Source organism: Apodemus sylvaticus, chromosome 1, assembly GCF_947179515.1.
Source record: "Apodemus sylvaticus chromosome 1, mApoSyl1.1, whole genome shotgun sequence".
Lineage (NCBI taxonomy): Eukaryota > Metazoa > Chordata > Mammalia > Rodentia > Muridae > Apodemus > Apodemus sylvaticus.
Genome location: NC_067472.1, coordinates 62,000,760 through 62,024,673, shown reverse-complemented (window position 1 = coordinate 62,024,673; position 23,914 = coordinate 62,000,760). Strand labels below are relative to the sequence as shown.

The 23,914-nt window shown below is 47.5% G+C and overlaps 1 protein-coding gene across 1 annotated transcript; it reads right to left on the bottom strand.

The window, feature by feature from the left end:
* Window positions 1–5,389: 5,389 nt before the first annotated feature.
* On the bottom strand, window positions 5,390–7,814 carry Ascl2 (achaete-scute family bHLH transcription factor 2). Its single transcript, XM_052173586.1, has 3 exons — window positions 7,513–7,814; window positions 6,451–7,243; window positions 5,390–5,887 (listed from the first exon to the last, which is right to left on the bottom strand). Exons 1-2 carry the CDS (start codon window positions 7,520–7,522, stop codon window positions 6,468–6,470), a joined length of 786 nt encoding a protein of 261 aa, XP_052029546.1. The 5' UTR covers window positions 7,523–7,814; the 3' UTR covers window positions 5,390–5,887; window positions 6,451–6,467.
* Between the last annotated feature and the right edge of the window lie 16,100 nt (window positions 7,815–23,914).

Here is a 23,914-nt window from a genome sequence, read left to right as displayed (position 1 = left end):
ATTCCTGCTATGCTTACCTTTGAACCGGAGTGGATGGGTGAGTGAATAGGAGAGTCTGGAGCATAGTTGTTTGGTAAGGAGACATTGTACCCTGTTCATGTGTTGCCACACACACCCCTCCATCAAGTCTCCCAGTTAAAGCCACAGCTGAGCAAGCTAGGTGTCCAGAGACCACATTTCCCATTCAAACCAGAACTTGGCTTCAAAGGCAAGAAAGAGACAAAGAAAGCAGGAAGGGATGAAGGACAGGAGACAACGTCTGTCTCTAGCAAAGAGGCTTACAAACAATCTCTTACGCTGAAGATGTTGACAGGAGAGTAGGGTCATCCCAAGTCTCTCTTTGTTGTGGCTGTTGTTTGAGACACAGTCTTACTGTGAAGCCTTGGTTGACCTGGAACTTACTATGTACATCAGGATGACCTTACATTCATAGAGATCTGCCGTGCCTCTCCCTTATCCCGCTCCAGTGCTGGGTTTAAAGGCATGTACCACCAAGCCCGTCCTGTCCTTCTCTTTCCCACCAGTAAGCAAGGATAGACAGTACTGGCACACTACGAAAACCACTGAACTTTGGCTATGTGGTATCTCTGGAGTACTGGGAACTATGTCCTGTCAGAGTTTCTGTATGCCAGCTAAATGTCCTGGCATTTGCATGTCTAAATGGCATTATGTGACACAAAGATAGATGGCCGCAGCATGCATGCATGTATTCTAGTTAGCCTTGTATATTTGAGGGTGACTGGTTTGGGAAACTACCACCTCTGAGATACTGAGAAGGGCTGCTCAAAACTCCTCTATAGAACCCCGTAGTATGTTACAGAACCAACACGGCCTTCCCGTGCTTTAATCCTTCACCAGGGACTGGCAGTGCCACAGCAACAGAACACTGCGTGTGACAAGGAAAGGTCTCCACATGTTTACCATGGGTAAAATTATTTCTCAAAACATTTTGTCTTGTTTTGTTTTGTTTTTTAGAGATCGTTTTGTTTTCTTCATAGCCCTGGTTGCCCTGGAACTAGCTCTGTAAATCAGGCTGACCTGAAACTCAGAGATTCCCCTGCCTCTGCCTTCTAGTGCTGAAATTAAAGATTTGCACCACCATACCCAACATCTCAAAATATTTTCAATGGGCTGGAAAGATAGCCCAAACATTTAAGTACTGCAAAAACATGAAGACATGAGTTTTACCTCTACACCCATTTTAAAAAACAAAAAACAAACAACAACAACAACAAAAAACACCAGGAATAGTGGCATTTGGCTATATGTAATCCCAGCACTGGAGAGGCAGGGAGTCCACTGAGGCTTTCCAGGCAATCAATATAGCCTATAGCCTATAAATGAGCTTCAGGCCCAGTGAGAGCCTGTCTTGAAAGCTACGGTGCAGAATAATTGAAGATACCCAATATCAGCCTCTGACCTCTACACATACACACACATTGCACACACACACACACATGCATATGTACACATGAACATTTTCAAACTACAGTTGGAAGACCCTTGGATACAGAGAACCAACTACCATTAAATGACTCCTTTCCTCACAATGGCATTAAAACAGTGCATGCAGGACAGAAAGACTGAAGAAGGAGAAGTGTTGCACTTTAAATCCTTTCATGCTGCTCTTTTGCCCTTTTAGAGTAAGATGTGGGCCTCAGCCGGCTTCCTGTCACTACAATATAAAGGCTTGAAATAATCAGTCCGTGAGCTCTGATGTTTCAGGCCACACAACACCATGGGAACACATGGCAGGAGAAGGCTGCTCAAAATCAAAGAAAGATGACGGACAGGAACCTCCTGAAACTCTACTTGCTTTGCTCTGTGACTCAGACATTTCTCAGCCTGACCTGGACATCCTGTAACCTACAGCACGAGGGTTGTTTCTGGGTCCCTGTAGAGCTCAGGGTTCAGGGACTCCAAAGGCTGGTTGATAGCTGGGCTGCAAGGGCTGCCTGGACCCCTTTGAGAAGACAGTATCTGGGAAGTACTGTGTCTTCAATGGTGTGTCCCTGGAATGAAAGACACCTGAGCAACATGGCCTTGATTGACAGACTAGTCTAGAAACTCAGCTGAATCCAGGAGCATCACAGGACCTGTGGCTACCCCATGAGGTCAGCGCTGTATAGGTAGATGGATACAATCCCCAGACTTCTGCTGCAGTCTGGGACCCAGTGCATGCTCCCTAGACTGCTATACAAAGGTCACATTATCTGTCTGGTAGATGGCATCCACCCAAGATTGGTCTCCTAGATGGTGGGGGGGGGGTATCTGTGCTACATGTGGCATGTGGTACACCCCATTCCTAATGCAGAGGGTGGTGCCAATGAAGATCTCTGGAATGTGTGGTTGGAGACCTGAATTCATAGGATATTCAAACTTGGCAACTTCTCTGTCCTATTTTAGGGTTCTTGTGTGTCAGTGACTATTTCTTCCCTTTACCTGACACACACATGTGAAGAGAAATTCTTGGAAGAACGTGATTTTTGAGTCAGAGTCTGTAGAAATCCTCTCTGTGATTAAAAGACAAGAACATTTATCGATCACAAGCAAAAGCAGTTCATCCCCAAAGCTTCCCAGAGCCCAGGTCGTTTGATTGCCTTCCACCTCCTCACTTACCCATGCCAGGCACACTGAGTATGACTCTGTGAAGGGTCTCCATTCTGAGGCAGAACTCCATCCTGTCCCATGGCTGAGAGCTCAAGAGGCTATCCCTGCCTCCGTTTCTCAAACTGATTCAGATCATTTCCTACCTGGAATGGGTGTCTCTCCTTCCAGCAGAGGGCTGCTGCTCCCCACACCGACTCCAGCAGAGCCTCAGGAGGAGAGTCAGCTCTGGGCCACCAGGGGTCTCGTCCAGGAGGACTCCACCTCGTTCATCCAGAAGACCAAATGTTAGGAGCTGTCCTCTCTTGGACAGCTGCAGGGGCCACCTTCCTGACTATTCAGGGAAGAGATGAGAATCCAAGGTCAGAACCCCACTTCACAATCAAGTTCTATGGGGATTGGTATTAACAGCTAATGGGACTTTCTGATCAGAGGAGCAGCAGCCAAAGGCTCGCTGAGGTGACTCCCTGGTTGTCTGGCTGCTTGTAAACAGTTCTTCTACTCTCTACAGTGGCCCCATTAGGATAAGTTTGGAAAAGGCGCTATATGGTGATCACAACTTGCACCTTGAAGCAGGATACAAGCACAGGATAGTACACGGCTGAAGAGCTTCACTCTTGTCCCTCAGGCCACCATCTGCAGGAAACACAGGGTCAGGGGCTCCAAACGTGATTCCTGGGACAAATTGCTTCCAAGAGGCTTAAGAGATCTATCTAGCAAGTTTAGTGTTTAGACATGGGATGGACCCTGGTTATATCTGAGAAAGAATGGTGCAACTGGCTGGCAAGCTGCACTTTCATCACTGTGGATGATAAAGGGTTTCCTTAGGCAAGGAAATCATACAGTCTGGAGATGCTTCAGAACCACGTGGAGGAAGGGAGGAGGGTGGAGTTGCAGAAGCCTCCTGAAGCCATAACCTGGCTGTGGGCTAAAGCAGTTTCTTTCACTTGATTACCCGTGAGCTGGTACACCCCTCCTGCCAACAGGCTCGTCTCCAGCAGAAGGTAAGTTCTGTGAGGTTGGAGTTCCTGTCTGACACACCAATCCGCCTTCAGTTCATGAAGCAGAAGAGTTACTTTGTGCCTGTGTTGTGTATGCACCTACTCATGCGTGAAGGTCAGGGGACAACATTAAGAGTTGTTCCTTGCCTTCCACCTTGTTTGACATATGAGGGCTCTTGTTTCTCCGCTGTGTGTGCCAGCCTGGCTGGTTTGCACACTTCCTGACATCCCCCTGCCCTGCCTCCCTTCTTTCCATAGGAGAATCGGGATAACAGATAAACTGCTATCTGGGTTCTTAGGAGTTAAACTCAGGCCTTTAGACTTGCACAGCAAGCACTTTCACCTACTGAGCCATCCACCCTTCCTCCTCCCTGCCCCCCATCCTCACCCCTACCCTTTGAGCTTGGACTAGCCTGAAACTCTGAACAATCCTCCTATCTCAGTCTCCTAAGTGTTCAAACTACAGGTTTGAGCAAGTAAAGTTGCTTAATGAAGACTTCAGAGATATCCCATAATACAACAGGGGACACCATTGACACCACTGGCAATTTATGGACACAAGGAAGCTCAGGCTCCCAGCAGCCCCTCACCTCCCCCATAAGCCACTTTGGGAAACAGGAAAGAAATCAGGAGACAATTCGGGTCTCTTAATTCGGTGGCCACACTAGCTGGCAACAGGCTCCTGGGAAGAGAGTGGCCCTCCCTCAATGGCCTTGCCATGTCCCATATTGTCCTCTAAGGCAGATCCACTCAGTTTTGTGGTTCCAAGCTGTGGTTGGGCTGACCCCAACTGAGCCTGATCTTCATCAGAGAAGCTGACAACCTTTGACCGAAGTTACAGACTCAGCTTCAACCCTAGCGTTAGGGTTCTGGGTCCTGCAGGGAAGGAACCCAGCTGTCAGGAGACAGATGAGCTTCTTGTATACTGTCTTCTGTATAGCCACCATGGGTCCATGGAAGGCATCTGCTCCACTGCACAGCACTTCCTGATTCCCATAGCTCCAACGGTTGTGCCCCAACCACTCCCTTCTGAAGGGATGCCTGAAGCACCCTAAAACCACCTGGGGATCCCCTCAGCCCCTCCCAAACCCCTGCAATAAAAGGGAGCTTTGGACACACGGAGACTTCAAAGCTTCGAAGGCTCAGGGGTCAAAGGTGGAGCTAGGTAATATCTTAGCAGTCACAGCTTGGCTTGGGAATGTGGGTGGGGAATACTGTGGAAGCTTCCAGGTCTTCCCTGCTCTCTAGAGAATCCTAGAGATCTATCTGCAGGACCTCACTATGGCCACTGACCCTAGCAGTCAGCATGGGAGCCCAGCACACGCTGGCTACAAGCTCATGGGTAGGTTGCCCAAAACCTGGAAGGTAGGCTTAGGCTCAATACCACTTGCGAATAAGGCAATTTGCCAAGGGTCACCCAGGTGGTAAGGAAGAGAGACCCGGACCTAGAGATGCCCACAATCCAGAGAGCTGCCTTCAGCCTAGCATCCTGCACTTACCCCTCTCACATAGATCCTTCCCAGGGAGAGCCGCCCTGGAGGGCAGACACTGTTCACAGACACCTGCAGGAAAGCCCTTGCCCTCCAAGGTGTCTGAATTGCTTTTCCATCAGTGGAGAGATGGTTAGAGTAGGCACCCAATACCTTTGTAGCCACCCATGCAATATGAGTCTCAGGAGAAGTCTGGGCCAGTACTATCCCCATCCACCCGGGCCTAGACCACACCTGGGGAACAAGGGTGGGACACGAGGGTGAGACGCTAGAAGGCACTGCAAACACCAATGAAAACCAACTTTTATAGAATAATACACTTTGCAACAGCGGGGTTCCCACACTGGCCAAACATCGGTGTCAGTATAGGCTTCAGAAGAGGAAGAAGGGTGCAGCCAGGCATCTTGCCCTCAGGGCCCAACCGCTCCACACTGTGGCCAGGTTGGAAAGTTCTAGACAGTAGGGGTGAGGGACAGAGGTCATCTTTATTGTGCTCCAAGCTTAAGGATCCTTTGTATAAAAATAATTCTTCATATTTTCGGTAGAGTCCTCCAGCAGTTCAAGTTAATTGATAAAAAGTAGATTGTCACTGTAAAATTCTTTATCCTGAGAAATTTCCAAGTCCTGGTGCCGGCAAAGACTGGGAGATGAAAGATGTCCTTCCGCGGCGTGGAGGCCGAGCAGAGGTCAGCACTTGGCATTTGGTCAGGCTGCACTAGACAGCATGGGTAAGGCATAGGCCCAGGTTTCCTGGGCAAGAAGCGCAGGTAGGTCCACCCAGGGATGCAGCTGTGAAGAAGATAAAAGGTGTTAACGTGTGCGGACACCGCCCCACCTCCCAAGGCGCAGTAGGCAGTTTCGTTTGCTTGGTTAGTTTTGGAGTCTCAGCTCGTCGTGGGTGCCTCGATCCGCTCGGAGGCGCCGACGGGGGCGGGGCGCACTCTCAGAGCCGGCCCGCGGTGACTCAGGGGCCCGCTCCAGCCGACTCACTCGGCACCCCGGCCCAGGACGCGATTTGCAATGCAAACTCACCCCGCCTCCAGCACCCGACTCGGCCCGGCTCTGACAGCACAGGGACCTCGCCGGGCCGGCCCTGAGGCCGCTCCCCTCCCCTGGCCTCCCCCTCCCCCACCCACAGCAGAGCTCGGAGAGGAAGTTTTGCAATCCCGGACAAACAAACGCCAGTCTTGCTCAGGCTTGAAAAAGGTTGAGGAAAAATGAAGCGTGCGCGAAATCCAAGTGATCGTGCCGGCAGAGCCCTGGCTACACTGGGTCCCCGTGGCGCTAAGTGTCAGGCCCGCCCACCACGTGTCTCCCTTACTGCTTCTCCTCCCTGCAGTCCTGAAACTTACCTTAGGGGGTGGGGTGCTCAGAAACCCCCTAACCAGCTGGAAAAGTCAAGCAGCTCCTGCTCCATCGGGCTTAGCTCTCCCTCGCAGTGGCTGTCCTCCGACGAGTAGGCGGAGCGCGGGGAGGTAGGCTCAGAGCAGCCCAGACGGTCCGGAGACGTAGAAGCGCAGGATACGGACGCGCTGGCGGGAGAGGCGGAGGGCTGCGCGCATGCATCGGACGGCTGAGTAGCGGGTGTTAACAGCCCCTCAGAGAGGGCGGCACGCACCTCGTCGTGCTCTGCAAGCAGCCGCTGCAGCGCACGGATGTACTCTACCGCGGAGCGCAGCGTCTCCACCTTACTCAGCTTCTTGTTGGCGCCGCCGTGCGGCACGTGCTGCCGCAGCGCCTGGAAGCCCAAGTTTACCAGCTTGACGCGGTTGCGCTCGCGCTCATTGCGGCGTGCCACGGCCGCTGAGCTGCTGCTGGCCTCGGTCGCTCCAGATCGCCGCCGCCGGCTGCAGCGCAACAATTCCGGGGACGCGGGTCTCCGCCGAGCAGCGCAGGCTCCAGAGACTCCAGACGAGGTGGGCATGAGTCTGGGCAGCGCGCCGCCGTCCATCAAGCTTGCATTCAGTCCCTGGGCTCCTGTTACGAGTTCTGGTGCGGCACAGGAAAAGTGCTCGCGAGGAACCGGGTGCGGTGGGAAGTGGACGTTCGCACCTTCACCGGCCGCAGGCAGGGCACTACTGCAGGACTCCCTAGGGCACGCGTCGCTGGCCTCCTGGAGCCCTGGGACCCCGTACCAGTCAAGGTCTGAAAGAGTAGGGAAGCGTGGTACGCTCGTGTCCCGCGCGTGCGGTCAGGCGCTCCCCAAGTCTCCCTTTACGCGGCTCAAGCGGCTCGTTTTTTAAAGTATAGATAACTCTCCTCCGCCCGCCACCGCCTCCTTTCTCACGCCCTCCTTCCTTCGCCTCGCCCTCCCGCCACGCTTCACCCTCCCCTTGGCGTACACATTCTGCAAAGCTGACACCGCGCGCGCTTCCACCCCCACTCCTCCCGGGTGCAGTTCGTGGCCTACTGACGTGCTTCCATGCTCCGGGCAGATGCTTAGCGTAGTGCGTCTTCGACAAATCCTCGAGTGCAGATCCCGAACTGCGCTCCGTACGTCCCGCACACTCGGAGGCTGTGAGAGGGTCCGAATGTACTCTGCAGTCACCTCCACCTGTCCTGGTGCTCAGCCCTTAAGCTCCAAGAGCTGCCAGTTGTCCGCACACCTAGCGCTTGCAGCCGGGTGAAGAATCGGACCAGGCTTTGCAGTGGCCAAGAGGTAGGAGGTAGGAGAGCGCGACCCCCTAGGGCTGCACGAGCCACAAACCCGCACCCACGTCCCTCCCCCTGGCGAGGAGGCGGGAGCCGGGGTCTCAGCCAATCTGGGATCACCCGTTTGGCCAATGACAATTGGCGCGGTCCTATGCCGGGGCCAGAAGGAAGCGTACGCCTGGCGCGTGGCTCCAGAGATGGGGGAGTGTCTCGTACAAGGCTCCACGCCCACTCCGCCCCACCCTGCTCCTCCAGAACCCGGTGTCGGTGCATTGCACGAGCACACCTGTGTCCCCTTGAGTGTGAGGAGGGCTTGAGGAGTGGTCCAGACGTGTAATGGGAAATGTCATGTTCCCTGGCACCTGTACCCATTTAGTTCTTCATGCACACCCCATGCTTCTGTGGTTTCAAGGATCCCCAGAACCGGGTCCCCTGACCTGAGAGAATACAGTCAAGTCCACTCTGCCCCCTCCTTTCTCACGCTGTCACCCATCTGCACCTTACAGCCAGTCTGGGTCTCTTTTCCCGATGGTGAATCCACCCAGAGTAGTTCTTGTCCACTTCTCGGGCTTTTTGTTTAGTAGCACTTAGGATTCCAGCAGGCCTCTCAGTCCCATCCTTCCCCTGAGGCCGGTGGAGCTCCGGAGAGTTGAAGGGGAAGGGAAATGCCCTGACCTCCTAAAAGTCTCAGTTTTGTCCCGCTGTCCCGGAATTGTGCTCTCAAGGCTGTAGCAAGCCAGTTTTTTCCTCAAAGGACTAGGTGTTCGGTAGCCGAGCAAGACTATAGGTTCAAGTGGTCTATTCCGTGGGTAGTAACCAGAAGTTACTTTCCTTGTAAATAAGCAGAAGGGTTACCAAACCGGGCCTTCTCTCTGCTTTCCCGCTGCCTTGTAGCTTTTACTGCCAGTGTGGGGCTGCCTGCTGGCTCCATGAAGCTCCAGGATTCATCAAGACTGTATCTTCCTAAAGGAGCCTTTTGACAACCTTGCTGTGAGAAGCGGGCTGTGAATCGAAACTTCCTGGATGTCTGCTCAGAGCACTTGGATGAGTAAAGTCTCTTCTCTGCCTTTTGGAGCAATCCAGCTGGTCTGGGGAGAATGTTTAGTAAAGCGCTTGCTGTGCAATGAGTACCTGAGTTCAAATCCTCAGAACCCATATAAACCCAAGATGGGAAGAAGAGAACAAGAGAATCCCTTCAAACTCCCAGGCCAGCTAGCCCCGGGACTGCTGTAATGAACAGGCTGGAAGGGGAGGACCAACATCCGAGATATCCCAACCTCCGGACACACTGCTGTGCTTATCCTTAACGCATAAGCGTGCACACTTACACAACAGAAATGCAAGCAGTTTGTATCCTGGCACCCTGAGGAGGTTTGATCTGCAGCCCTTCCTGTTCAGAGACCACTGGTGCTCTGCTTCCTCCCTGCCTTTCCTTAAGTAGTTGTGTGTGTGTGTGTGTGTGTGTGTGTGTGTGTGTGTTTTCCTCCATTTAAGAGTGGTGGTAGGAGAGTCTCCTGTAGCTTAGGCTAGCCTTTAATTCACTGTGTAGCTAAGGATGATGGTGGACTTCAGAACATCTTTTTCTTCTATTTCCAGATAGATTATAGGCATGCACCACCATATCCATTGAATGTGATGCTTGAGATTAAACCCAGGGCTCCATATATGATACATGCTAGACAGCATGGTACATTCTAGACAATCTAGTAACTGAGCCACACCACCAGACCCCTTCTCAGACTATCTGTGTGTGTGTGTGTGTGTGTGCGCGCGTGTGCGTGTGTGTGTGTGTGTGTGTGTGAGAGAGAGAGAGAGAGAGAGAGAGAGAGAGAGAGAGAGAGGAGGGGAGAGTTTGCCTGCAAGTGTGTCTATGCAACATGTGTTTGTGCCTGCAGAGGTCAGACGAAAGTGTCAGATCTCCTAGAACTGGAGTTACAGATGGCTGTGAACCACCATGATGCGTGTACTGGGAATACCTCCCAGCTGCTCTTAACTACTAAGTCATTTCTCCACATACCTCCTCCCTGATTTTTTTTTCTTGTCAAGCTCACAATGGAGAGAAATGTCCTTCACCGCATAGTAAGGGCAGTGACAGTCCCAGGACCCTTCCTTAGTGAAGGTCCAGAGAGATGATTATTTCTTGAGACTCTGTGAGACTGTGACCATCACTCTGCTGGGAATGTTCAAGTTTTGTTCATCTGGACTGGAAAGCAGCCACTGGTCCTGCTCATCTACTTGGCCTTCAACCAGTGTTTTTTAATTAATTTTTTTGAGAATTTCATACACGAGAGCTGTATTTATATCATCTCACCACACCCTCTCCCCACTCTATCCACTTGGAGTTGGATAACCTATCAGGGAGCTCATCCCTGGAGAAAACAGATTCTCCCACTGACAGCAACTTTACTTGCCTACTGTTCTTCAGCTAGGGGTGGAGCCGTGTTCCCCACCCACATGGTGTTTATCAATTGGTGATGTCATTTTTCAGATCTTGTTTAGGCAAGCACATTGCTGAGATTTCATAGGGCTAACTCTCCTGGTCACATACATTGAGGACACTATGTAGACTATCGCAGACTTCCTGATCCTCTGACTCTTCGTGCTTCTGCCCCTTCTTCCTCCATGTTTCCGGAGTCGCTTGTGTAGAGATGGCCTTAGAAATATATGTGATGGGGTAGGTGAGCCTCAGCTAGCTCTTCTCTACCTTTTGACCATCTGTGGATTTCTATAACAGTCTCCATCTGCTGTAAAAGGAGGCTCCTTTGATGATGACTTAGAGCTACATTTCTTAACTTCCTTTGTCCACACCCTCTGACCTCCGACTGTTGCCAGCCTTCAACAAGGTGGCAGTTCTCTTGTTCCAGAAGCAATTCTCTCCTGATCATGAGAGTTTCATACATCTCTTTCATGGGACTTGGGCTCTGGCTCTCTCCTTATCCATGTGGTCTTCATGTAGATGTTTTGAAGCAGCCAGATGTCCATCAACAGACAAATGGATGAATAAAGCACGAGCTGATTCAGAAGGAAATATTATTCAGCCAAGAGAAGAGATAAAACACTGGTTGTCATCATGATGTTGGTAGACATGAGTGAGTGAAAGAAGGAAAAACCAAGACCACATATTACATGGCATCATTTACAAGAACTGTCCAGAATAGGCCGATCCACAGAGACAGAAATAGACATGGGGACAAGAATGAGGGGGAGGTACTGGCTACAGGGTATGAATTTCCTTTTAATCACAATGTTCTAAGGAGCTTGGGGAAATGGCTCAGCAGATAAAGTGCTTGCCATGCAAGCACAGTGGCCTGAAGTTGAATCCCCAGAACCCATGTAAAGCCTGGCATGGGAGCACATTGCCGTAACAGCATTGCTATGACGAGATGGGAGATGGAGAGGACACTCACTGTAAGCTCAAGGGCTAGCTAGTGTAGAATACACAACAACAACAAAGAGACCTTGTCTCAGAAAGGTAGAAGTCAAGAACTGGGAATTCTCTCTGGAGAATCCGATCTCCACACAATCTGGAGAATCAACTATGGCACATACATGCACACAGACTGACTCTGCTGAAGTTTACATGGCTGTGGCTGAGTGGTTCAATGAAGGGTGTGGAGTATGATTATGTCTCAAAAAACAGCTGGAAGATTTTGACATGGCATGTGCCCTGCCTGCTCCTTGGTACCTCTCCATTTAGCCCTGGCTGTGTGGCTCCGTCCTTGAGCTCTCAAGCATGGGCCAAAACAGCTTTTTTCTGAGAACCTGTTAGCAAATCTATCCTGATTTGCAGGCTATACAGTCAGCGTCACATGCTCTGGATTGCTAGGGAGCAAACGCTGCCACAGACATGACAAAAACATCAAGAAAAAATGTTTCCCAGCAAAAGAAGTACAGACGCTGTCCGGAGCTTCCAGTCCTGTTTATGCACTACAAAATGTGATTTTAATTTTGATATGTGTGTGTGTGTGTGTGTGTGTGTGTGTGTGTGTGTGTACATATCTATGTGGATGTGGGTGCATGGGTGCATTGTGTGCACAAGAGTGTGTGTGTGTGTGTATACATGTCTATGTGGATGTGGGTGCATAGGTGCATTGTGTGGACAAGAGTGTGTGTATGAGGGTGTGTGGGTGCATATGTGCATCATGTGCACAAGAGTGTGTATGAGGGGGTATGGGTGTATATGTGCACTGTGTGCACAAGAGTATGTATGAGGGTGTGTGGGTGCATATGTGCACTGTGTGTAGAAGAATATATGCCAGAGGACAACCTGGGGTGTTGTGCCATCTATTCTTTTGTTATTGTTTGGGGTTTTTGCTTGTTTGTCTTTGTTTTAAAGCAGGTTTTCTCACTGGCTTGTATCAGGTGCTGACTAGCAAGTGTCAAGGATCCTTTTGACTCTGTCTTCCCAGTGCTGGGATTACAAGTTAGCCTAGCTTTTTAAACTAGATTCTGGAGTTCAAACCCAAGTCCTCATGCACAGTCAGCACTTTACCAGCTTAGCTATCTCAGCCCAAATTTTGACCTTTTTAAAACTGCTTTGATAGTTTATACTTTTAAAATACAATGTTTATTTTATGGTATGGTATATGGTATGGTATGGTATGTATGTATGTGCAGTACCCACAGAGGGAAGAAGAGAGCCTCAGATTCCCTGGAACTGGAGTGGCTTTGATTTCCTACATGGGTACTGGGAGCTGAATGTGGGTCCACTGGAAGAGCAACAAGTGGAACTGGGTCCTCTGGAAGAGCCGTTAAGAACTAGTGTTCTTTAACTAGTATTCGTAACCACTGAGCCATCTTCCCCACCTCTCTAGCTTTGAGACAGTACTAAAGCACCTGATACAAGCCACAATTTTTATCCATGTGACATGTGGACTGAACATCAATGCCCCACAGCCTCCCAAACGTAATTCATGGCAGGCTGATCTTGTCCTTCTTTTCCTTCAGCCCATGTTCCTGCCCCTAGGTTTCCTTCACAGGGAAGTCTCCATACTCATGACAGGTCAGCCACATCAGTACCATCTGTCCTCTTTCCCTCTAGTCTTCCATCTGTGACCAGACCTCTTCTCCAGCTAGATTTCTACTCTGCCCTCGAAGGCTGCCCCATGTCTATTTGGTTTCCTGAGTGTGGAGTTTGCTTCCCACTCTCTGAACTCCACGTCCAAGAAGGGACAACCTGGACAAATCCAGTCAGATCAGACCCAGCCCTTGGGATCCAGTCTCAGCTTTCCACGTGCTGTACTGAGAGCCGTCTACCTGTGAGGCTCCCTTGCCTCCATTCCATCCCCTTGGCAATGGTGCAGACAGCCATCTTTCCACAACTGGCATCACGTCATCAGGTGGCTCTGAGGCACTCGGCAATGGAGCCTATATTCTGTACCACCCGTGTATCTCATGGAACAAAAGGGGAAACTCCCCAAGCTTGCTGGTGAATGGCAGGCAGAGATCAGCTGGCTCAGCAAAGATAGCCTACCATTATGACACCCTGAGACCCTCAAGCCTTGGAGAGACAGCTTGGTTCCAAGTCATGCCCTGGAAGTAGACAGTGCCACTGGGAAGAAACCCCTCAGCCTGCTAATAGAGGACACCTCTACTAAATCACCAGACATTGGACCAAGCTGCCATATATACAACAGCAAATATTCTAGGATGTCCTTACCTATGGCAAGACAATCCGGAAAGCAGGTGTTCCAAGCACAGGGTAGATACAATAAAGGCAGAAAGGATGAACTGGGTGACATGTAGTTCTCTCTAAAGTCAAAGAGAAACCAGGAGGAAGGACTGGAAGGAGGGCTTAGTCAATAAAGTACATGCCATGCAGGCATGATCCCCAGAACCCTCACAAAAAGCCAGAGTGGTGGTGTGCATGTACTCTCAGTGCTGGGGAAGCAGAGACAGGTGGATCCCTGGAGCTTGCTGGCCCTGGGTCCCAGAGACACCAAGCTCAAAAGCCCCACCTTCAGAGAAATACACTTGAGTTTGATTTCTGCTCTCTGTGCACGTGCATGTGCACACACACACATACACACAAACATGTGTGTACAAACAAATATATCCATACAAACATGCATACACATATACCTACATGCAAGCATATATACACATATACACACAAACATGCCCAGGCTTCTTTGTGCACATGCACACACAAACATACATATATACACACATATACATGCTACAAACACCCATGTGTGCATCCACATATACATACAAATATGCACACACATATACAAAGATCTACATATATATACATACACACAAACATATACACACATAGAGATACAAACATACTTTCCCAAACACAAACATGCATACATACACACACACACAGAGGGAGGGGAAATAAGGGAAACAAAATCAAAGGTAAAAAGAAAAAGATAGGGGCTAGGAGGATAGCTTAGTGGTTAAGACCAGCTACTGGTCTTGCAAGAGGACCAGAGGTCGGTTCCCCACACTCATGTCAAGTGGCTTACAACTTCCTAACACTCCAGCTCTAGGGGATTCAATGCCTTCTTCTGCACTCTGTGTGCATCCATATGTACATGTGCACACACACACACACACACACCCTATAAATCTTTTAAAAATATGTTTTTAAGATTTAAGTTGCAGTGTCTAATACTGAACTGTCCCAGTAACTTTTCTCATTTCTGTAATAAAAGGAACTATGTGGGGTGAACAGTATCACCAGTCACAGACAAGGTCAGCAAAATATTACTATGACTGGGTTTCACAGGCTGAATGTTAAGTGGAGGCACAGGGGTATTTACATGAGCGAAGACATACACTGAAGTTCTGGAGATGAACAAGAACACTAGCATCTAGAATGGAAAATGCACCAGAGGCAAACTGGATTCTGTGAAAAGAAAGGTTAATGAATTTGAAGGCATAGAAGTGGGTGGCATCCAAAGGTCAGCGCAGACAGGCCCAGTGAGGAGAAGTGCAGTGTCGAACATGCACGGAAGCTCCTGAATGAGAAGAAGAAGTAAGACAGAAAATACAACTGGAGAGGAAAAGAGCTGAAAAATTTCCAAATTAGATAAAAATCATAAGCCCACAGATCCAGAGAGCTCAGCAGAATCTGAGAACAAAGAAGATACCTCACAATCGTATTGTGTGAAACCAAGAAAGGAAAAACCATTCTTAGTCAGAGGAAAATGGTGCATATGCATACATGCAGAAAAGATCATCTGTATGCAGAGACACCAAAGGGAGATGACACAGTACTCGCACATCTGTTCACAGCAGCGCTTCTCAAAATAGTCAAAGGCAAAGGAAGCCTACGCACACTGGTGGGTGGGTGAATGGATAAGCAGAATGTAGTTTGGCCCATTCTTCAAAATGAAGAAGAGGATGGGACTGGAAAAATGGCTCAGTGACTGCTTCTCTTGCAGAGGACCTAAGTTAGGTTCCTAACCTCCACATGATGGATCCCAACTATCTGTAATTCAAGTTACAGGAGATCCTATGCCCTCTTCTGGCCTCTATAGGCACTTCGTGGGCATGGTGCACAGACATACATAGAGGCAAAACACCCATACATATAGGACGAAATAACCCCCGTTTTGAATGGTGTAGGGCCAGTGAGATGGCTTAGTAGGTAAATGGTGCTTGCCACCAAGTCTGACATTCTAAGTTAGATACCAGGGACCCACACAGTGGAAGAAGAGAAGCAACAGGTTGTCCTCCAACCTTGACATATGTGTTATGGTACACATATGCACACATACCTAATCAACCAAGCAATCAATTGGTATAATTTTTAAAGGTCAAGAAGATCTGGGGATGTGGTTGGGTTTGATAGTATGTTTACCTAGTATGTTCTAAGTCCTGGGTCTGGCCCTTGACACCTCAGAACCAGGACAAAGCACTCAGAAGTTGGAGGCAGAAGGTCATCCTTGGTTACTTAGTGAGTTCAAGGCCAGCCTGAACTTGTTCTTGTTGCGAAAGAAAGAAAGAAAGAAAGAAAGAAAGAAAGAAAGAAAGAAAGAAAGAAAGAAAGAAAGAAAGAAAGAAAGAAAGAAAGACAGACGGGGGAAGGAGGAAGGGAGGGAGGAAGGGAGGGAAGAAGGAAGGAAAGGAGGGAGAGCAGGCATTCTAGCCAAATGTGGTGATGAATACCTAAAATCCAGCACATAGGAGGCCAGGCCATAGATTGAGACCAGCGTGGTCTACAGAGTAAGGCAGAAGAAAGAAGAGAAAGGAAGAATGTGGGAAATTCATAGGCTTTTAGGATACAATACTAAATTCAATAAGCTAACCAAAAAAGGATGAATGCTGCTGAGATGACTCAGTGGTTAAGAGCACTTGCTTTTCCAAAGAACCCAGGATTGACCCCCCCCCCCAGCCAGCACTTACTCAAATAGCCCACAACCATGTGGAAGTCTAGCTCCATGGGGACTGACATCCTCTTCTGGCCTCTGCAGGCCCAAGTAAAGATAGATAGATGATAGATAGATAGATAGATAGATAGATAGATAGATAGATAGACAGAACACACACAAAAAATAGTTTATTTACTTATTTTTATTTTGTAAGTGTTTTTTCCACAAAAATAAACTTTACAAAAATAAAAGGGGAAGGTGCCATGTGACTCAGTCTCTATGAAGTCCCTAAAGTCATCATGTTCAAGGGCACATAAGATAGGATAATGAATATCAGATACTTGTCTTAGTGCTATGCCCAAGTGTCTGACAAGAAGCAACTTAAGGAAGGAAGTGTTTGTCTGGCTTACAGTCCATCCCAGTGGCAAAGACTTAGCAATCAGGAGTGTGAGGCAGCTGGTTACGGTGTATCTAAGTCAAGAAGCAGAAGGACAGATCCCTTTCTTCTTTTTAGCCTATGTGGAACTCCAGACACAGGATGGAGCCACCACATTCAGAAGGATTTTTCTTCCTCAGTTAGACATCTCTAGACACATCATGGACCCACAGACACATAGGGGAGTGTTTCCTAGGTGATTCTATACCCTGTCAAGTTGACAGCCAAGATTAACCATCACAATGGATATGGTGGGACAGGGGTTGGGAGAAGGAATTGTACCTCAGGCTTAATCGAACATTTTGGAAGGTGAGGACACTCTGGCGTCAGATGGCAGTGGTAATAACTGTACAGCAACGTGAATTTGTTTATTTGTTTGGTTTTCCCCTGAACTCTGCACCTTAAAATGGTTAAGGGCTATGTTTTGAATGTGAAATGTATTGAACATTTGATTCCCCAGAGAGTGTTTTTTGGGGATGTTTTGTGTCCCCTGAGAGATGAAGTCAGTCCAATGGGCAGAAGTAGGTCACCTGAGGGCAAGTCTTGAGTTGTATATTCTAGCTCTGTTCACTTCTGTCCTATCTCTGCTTCCTGACTTCCTGAAGTAATAGACCACCACATACCCCTCCCTCTGAAAGCCTTTCCTCTTATGATGGAATATAGCTCCATCATAATGAATTATAACTCCAAATAAACAATCATCCTTTAAGTTGTTTCTATTAAGTATTCTGTCACAGCAACGAAAAGTAACCAATGCAGAATACTGGTACCAGAAGTGGGGCAGTTTCTGTGATAAACCATGTACTGCACAGGCCTTTGGGATTGGGTTTGGGGGCAAGTTTGTAGTTGTGAGCTATCAAAGTTCTAGAATACTGTAAGAAGAACTTACTGGGCAACTCCAAGTGGGAGCCCTGAAGACCTGAATGACCATAATAATTTAGACACTGAAGATGATGGGCACATGGTTTCAGAGAATACGGACTCCATTAAGAACTGCGCTAATGACCATTTGTGTTACATTTTGACAAAGACTGTGGCTGTATTCTGTCTTTATTCTGAGTACTTGAATGTAGCTAAATTAAAAAATAATAGACTAGCCGGACGATGGTGCTGCATGCCTTTAATCCCAGTACCCAGAGGCAGAGGCAAGTGGATCTCTGTGAGTGTGGAGCCAGTCTGGTCTACAGAAGGGGTTCCAGGACAGGCAGGGTTACATGGAGAAACCTCTTCTTGAAAAAAAATGAAAAAACAAATAGACTAAGCTGTCTGGCAGTGGACATTTAAAGATAACATAGTGGTTATTTTTTGCTGCATTTACTAAGATTTACAGTGAAAGTAAAAAGTAGGGTAGAAAGGTATGAAAAATGTGTAGCCTCCAATGAATGGAACAAGAATGAATTTGTGGCTGCAGATAAGGCAGCCACGGACAAAGCAGCACTAATTACTAAAGAAGTTAATGCAATGAAAGAGAAGCCAGAACTCTGCACTTGGACAATAGAAAAGATATGTGGAAAGCAAGACCGCACCCATCGACTTACCACTACAATGTATAAAATGCAAATTTCCTGCAAAGAGAATGCCTGGATAGAAAGGTGGCCTCAGGTGTTCCCTCTTTGCTTTAAGTACCTAAGAAGTATTTTCCCAGGAACATGCTGGACAGACACACAGAGGTCACAGCAGGTCTGGTCCAAGACTATCAAGCAGCATACAGAGCTGGCAGCAGAACTTGGCAGTTGTGATCTCATAGAGCTGATTTTGCAAACATGCAGATTAGGAAAATTATTGGGTCATGGACATTTACCCCAAGGTTCAAGAAAGCCATCAACTATGTGTGACAGGGTTGGATTCTCTTCAGGAAGTACTTTAGAGACTATTATGTGAAGCTGTAAAGAGGAAGCCTGGATTGCACTAGAGGCTTCAGGAGGTTACATATACCAGAACCATGGGGCAGCTGCCAAGGAAAGCTTCAAGCTGAATGGAGTCAGGCAAAGTGAGAGGGACTGGGAAAGCAGGACAGTATGGCTGCTGGACCCCGAATGGCTTCACCATTAGTCCTAGACGCTGGACTTGGAACTATGTGGGCTGGTGTTTTTCACTTTGGACTTGAGTTTCTTCTTGCTGGGTCCCTATCCCTCCCTTTGGAATTCAAAGGTTTACTCTGTGCCATTGTGTATTGAAAGTATATATGAGAAATAGTGATCCTTATTTTATAATAAGAGCACTCTCATTTCATAATACAAACACTGGACACTTAGAATAAAGTCAAGGCTGTTTATTTTGCCCAGCCTTGGACATCGACATGGTCCCAGGAAGCAACCCGGACTAGGGATGTCTGCATGGTCATTAGTAGTAATATGAACCATGGACATAGACATAGACCCATACTGCCTCACAGCCATGGACCCAGACATGGCCCTCAGCAGCAGCACAGGCTGGGACTTTACCAAGACCCCAGGTGGCAGGGCAGGCTACTTACAACAGGCTGTTCCTCTTAACCCTCTTGTCTCCAGTTCCATCTCTCTTCATCATGCTCAAGTGGTCTGGCTTCTCTTTCTCTCCCATTGTCCCCCACATACTTGTACATTGTAGTGTCCTCTCGGTGTCCTCTGCCCACCTCTGCCATATGGCTTCAAGATATTACTTTTTTAACAGTGTGTAACTTATTTTTTATCTTATTGTATAGGGCTTCACAGTTATTACCTTGTACGTCAGAGGAGATGTTATACTTTGGACAACAAAACTGCAGAGACTTTAGAAACAGTTCATTTTATATTGTGAGATGGCCATGAATGAGTCTTGGAGACCAGAGGTAGAATGCATGACTTAGAGGTAAAATGTCCCTTCACAGACTCACGTATGGATACCCTTGCTCTCCAGCTGTTGGCACGGTTTAGGAAGGTTGTAGAACCTCTGAGATACAGGGACTAACTGGAGGGAGTGGGCTTTGGGGAGGTAAGTCTTGAAATTGATGACTTAGCCCTTCTTTCTTTCTGCTTGCTCATTATAAAAGAGATGGAACCCTACCCATCACACCCCAGGGAAACAGCTGGAGCCACTCCTGCTGATACTTCTTCTATACCACGACAGGCTGCACCCTCCGAACTTGTAGCTAGGAAAGCCAAGCACTGACTTCGAGAAGTTAAATAAAATTTACAAAAGCCAGATTGATCAAGGGAAAAAAGGAAAGGAAAGGAAAGGGAAGGGAAGGGAAGGGAAGGGAAGGGAAGGGAAGGGAAGGGAAGGGAAAAGGGAAGGGAAGGGGAAAGGAAAGGAAAAGGGAAGGGAAGGGGAAAGGAAAGGAAAGGAAAGGAAAGGAAAGGAAAGGAAAGGAAAGGAAAGGAAAGGAAAGGAAAGGAAAGGAAAGGAAAGGAAAGGCAAGGAAAATTCACTAGGTCTCAACAGCAGGGAGTGAGTGAGAACAGAACCACAGGCTGGTGTATTAGAAACACACACCTAACTTTGTGTCATTAATGCATCAACTTAGCAGGGACAGATATATTTCCTGAAAGACACAAACTAGCAGAATTTGCATAAGAAACAGATAAACATAATAGTCCCATATCTACTCAGTAAATTAAATTTGTGGGCATGCAGTTAGTTTTTTTTTTTTTTTTTTTTAATCAACTTGACACAAGTTAGAGTCACCTGGGAAGAGAGAACCTTAACTGAGAAAACATCCCACCAGGCTGCCTGCTGGCACATTTGTGGGATCTCTCTCTCTCTCCCTCTCTCTCTCTCTCTCTCTCTCTCTCTCTCTCTCTCTCTCTCCAACCCCCCCTCTCTCCCCCTCCCTTTCCCTCTCTCCCTCCCTCTCCCTCTCCCTGTCTCCCTTCATCCCTCCCTTCCTTCCTCCCTTCCTCCATCCCTCCCTCCTTTCCTTTTTTGCTTGTTTTGCTTTTTGAAACAGGGTCTCACTATGTAGTTCTAGCTGTCCTGAACTCACTATGTAGACCAGGCTGGCCTTGAGCTCACAGAGATTAGCCTTCCTCTGCTTCCCCAGTACTGGGAATAAAAGTGTGCTCTACCACACCTGGCAGTGGGGCATTTGTTTAATTAGTGATTGATGCGGGAGGGCCCAGTCCTCTGTATGAGGTGCCATTCCTGAGCTGGTGTTTGTGTTGTATAAAGAAGCAGGTTGAAGGACAGACCTTAAAACAAACAAACAAACAAACAAAAACAATGGCACCAATAATTATTTCAGTCTCAGATACTGACAACACCAAATTTTAGACATCCTATGTCTTAGTTACTTTTCTGTTACCATATGATAAAATACCTCGACAAATGCGACCTAAAGAAGAAAGTGTTTATTTGGGCCCACAGTTCAAGGAAGGATCATCTTGATGAGGAAGACAGAAGCAGGCAGGAAAGGTGTGGTGGCCGGAGAGGAGGCTGGTTGGTAGCATTGCATCCAGGTTGGGCTTTAAAGCCTCAAGGTCCATCTCCAGGGATGCACTAACTCCCGCAAAGCTCCCTCTCCTAAAAGCCTTATATCCTTCCCAGCTGGGGGCCAAATGTTAAAAACATATGAGCCTGTGGGGGACATTTTACACTCACACCCCTAGACTTTGTTTACATAACATCATTGTTTAAAGCCCAACCCTTTGCCTGGGACAATCAACTATGGCAGGAGTTTGAAGGCCAAGAGAAACAAAGGCATAATCTTCATAAAGAAGCTCTTCTAGACAATATCTGCCCTTCCTACTTGGCTAAAAGTTAGTATGTTCACTCCTCTCTCTGTTTCTTTTTTACTTTTTATTGTGAAAATCCCCATGCATCCGCAAAATGAAATCCACCATGCAACTTAAAAAAAAGGAAAAAAGAAAAGAACAAGAGCAAGAACAAGAACAAGAAAAAGATAAAGAAAAAGAAAAAGAAGGCAGTTTGAGCCAACTATATGGAGCAAGCCAGTTAGTAGCATTCTTCCATGGTCTCTGCTCCAGTCCCTGCTTCCAGGTTCCTACCTTGAGTTCCGGCCTGTCTTCTCCATGATGGATTGTAAACTATAAAATGAAATAAACCCTCTCCTTGGGCTAAGAGCATTGACTGCTCTCCCAAAGGTTCTGAGTTCAAATCCCAGCAACCACATGATGGCTCACAACCATCCGTAATGAGATCTGACTCCCTCTTCTGGAGTATCTGAAGACAGCTACAGTGTACTTACATATAATAAATAAATAAATCTTTTTAAAAAACAAAAAAAAAAGCAAACAAACAAAAAAATCCCTGTCCTCCCCAAGTTGCTTTTGGTCATGATATTTATCACAGCAACAGAATGCAAGAAATAAAGCCAATCTATACAAACTTATCCAGAAAACCTTGAAAAGGATGCTATAGTGAGGATTTTGGTTTCTTAAAAAACCTAGTTATGTTATATGAATATGTCTTTTTAATTCCAGGTGTGAGATATGGTACTGCTTCAGATTGCCCCCAGCTGCTAACTATGATTGACCTCATGCTCTAGAAGGGGTGCAATTTTTTGCCAGTTGCACATAGTTTATGATTAAAATTCTGGGGACTCTTGAGAGGGTATAAATTCGAGAGCCCTGAGAGGGTCAGGGGCAGCTGCCCCCATGCTGTTGGATTAGTTGTCACATGGTCATGAACAAAAAGACAAGAAAAAAATAGGATATCCTGACAATGAAGACTGAACTTGCCCAAAGGAACTCAGTGCCCTAATCAGCAGGAAGTAGTCAAAAGAGGTCTATGCCCCCTTCCCCTATAACCTTTCTCTTCTACCTAGTGTTGGAGGGTTGGAAGGGATGAGGGTAGAATAAGGGTTGGAAGGATGATAGAGGTATAAGAACCCAATAAAGAAGCCCCCAGAAGTGCACCTACAGATGCAACCATCCTGATTGTCTTTATAATGCCATCATGGCTCAGATTCCAAAACCAGATAAACCACAGTTTTTGTTCCTCATGGATGTGGATGTAAGAATTTTAAAAGAAAACTTACCCAATCCAAACCAACCTATAGAGTGAGGTTTGTCCTTGGAATGTAATGTCTACTTAACATTTAAAAATGAAATTGATTGGGACTCTAGAGGCAGCTCAGTAGCTAAGAGTACTGGCTCCTCTGACAGAGAACCTACATGGTGGCTCACCACCAGCTGTAATTCCAGTCTCAGGAGATCAAACCCCTCTTCTGGCCTCCCAGGGCGCTGCACATACATGACATACATATATACATGCAGGCAAAACACTCATCAACGTAACATAAATAATATATGCATGCAGGCAAAGCACTCATTAACATAAAAGAAATATTTTTTTAAAGAAAACAAATCCTTTATTTCTAGAAACTTCCAGGTTCTTTATACTGCGAACAGCATCTTCTTCAGGTTCCCTGCTTCTAGATGCTTGCTTCTCTGGTTGCTTGAATACATCTTTTAAAGGATTGGTAGAGTGGCTCTTTCTCAAACAGGTCTCCATAGCATGTCCTAGCTAAGTGTAGGACATGTTTTTTACCCTATCTGCATTTAAATCATAGTTACAGCTTATAAAACCTCATGTATGGACTGGGGAGAGTGCCTAGTCAGCAAAGTGCATACACAAGCATGATGATCTGAGTTTGATGTCCAGTACCCATGGAAAAGCCAGGTGTGGTGGTGTATACCTGCAGTCCCCATGCTGGAGAGGCTGAAACAGGAGAACCTAGAGGGCTTGCTGGCTAGCCAGGCTAGCCTTATTGGTGAACTTCAAGTTCACCCACCATTTCAAAACAATGAAGAGGAAAGCCATCAAAGAGACACTCATGGACCTCAGCTTTCACATGTACAGTTATACACACACATACATGGACACCAGCACACACACACATGTATGCATGCACATACACCATGTCCAAAGTTAATATTTTCAGAGTTATACAGCTTATTTTTCCCACATCTAGCACTGTGTGTGTGTGTGTGTGTGTGTGTGTGTGTGTATTTGTATGATGAGCGGTACATGCCCAAACCCATGCTCAAGTGCTACAATATCAGAGATTACAGAGAGATCAGAGGACAACTTGCAGAAGTTGGTTCTCTCTGCCCATCATATGGGTCCCAAGGATCAATGCCGGCTATCAGGTTCAGCAAAAGCACCTTAACCCACTGAACCTTCTCGCTGGCCCCAGCATTATCCTTAAGGTGTAGAGTGTGTTTGCTGGGACCAATTTAGAACTCTGACAATGTAGCACTCTAGCATGTGTGTCCTCTCTTGTCCTCCCAATGATGCTTTCCCGAGCTGCCTGAATCCTAGGGTGTCTGATTTCCCCAGGTATCTCCTTCTTGCTGTTTTTCCCTTTTCCTTTCATGACCCCCTGCACCTGGCCTGCTTTTCTCACCTACAAGCCAGCTGCTCCAGCCCCCACCCCGCAGCCCTCCAGAGCTCAACCTGTGTCATGACCACCACAGGGGT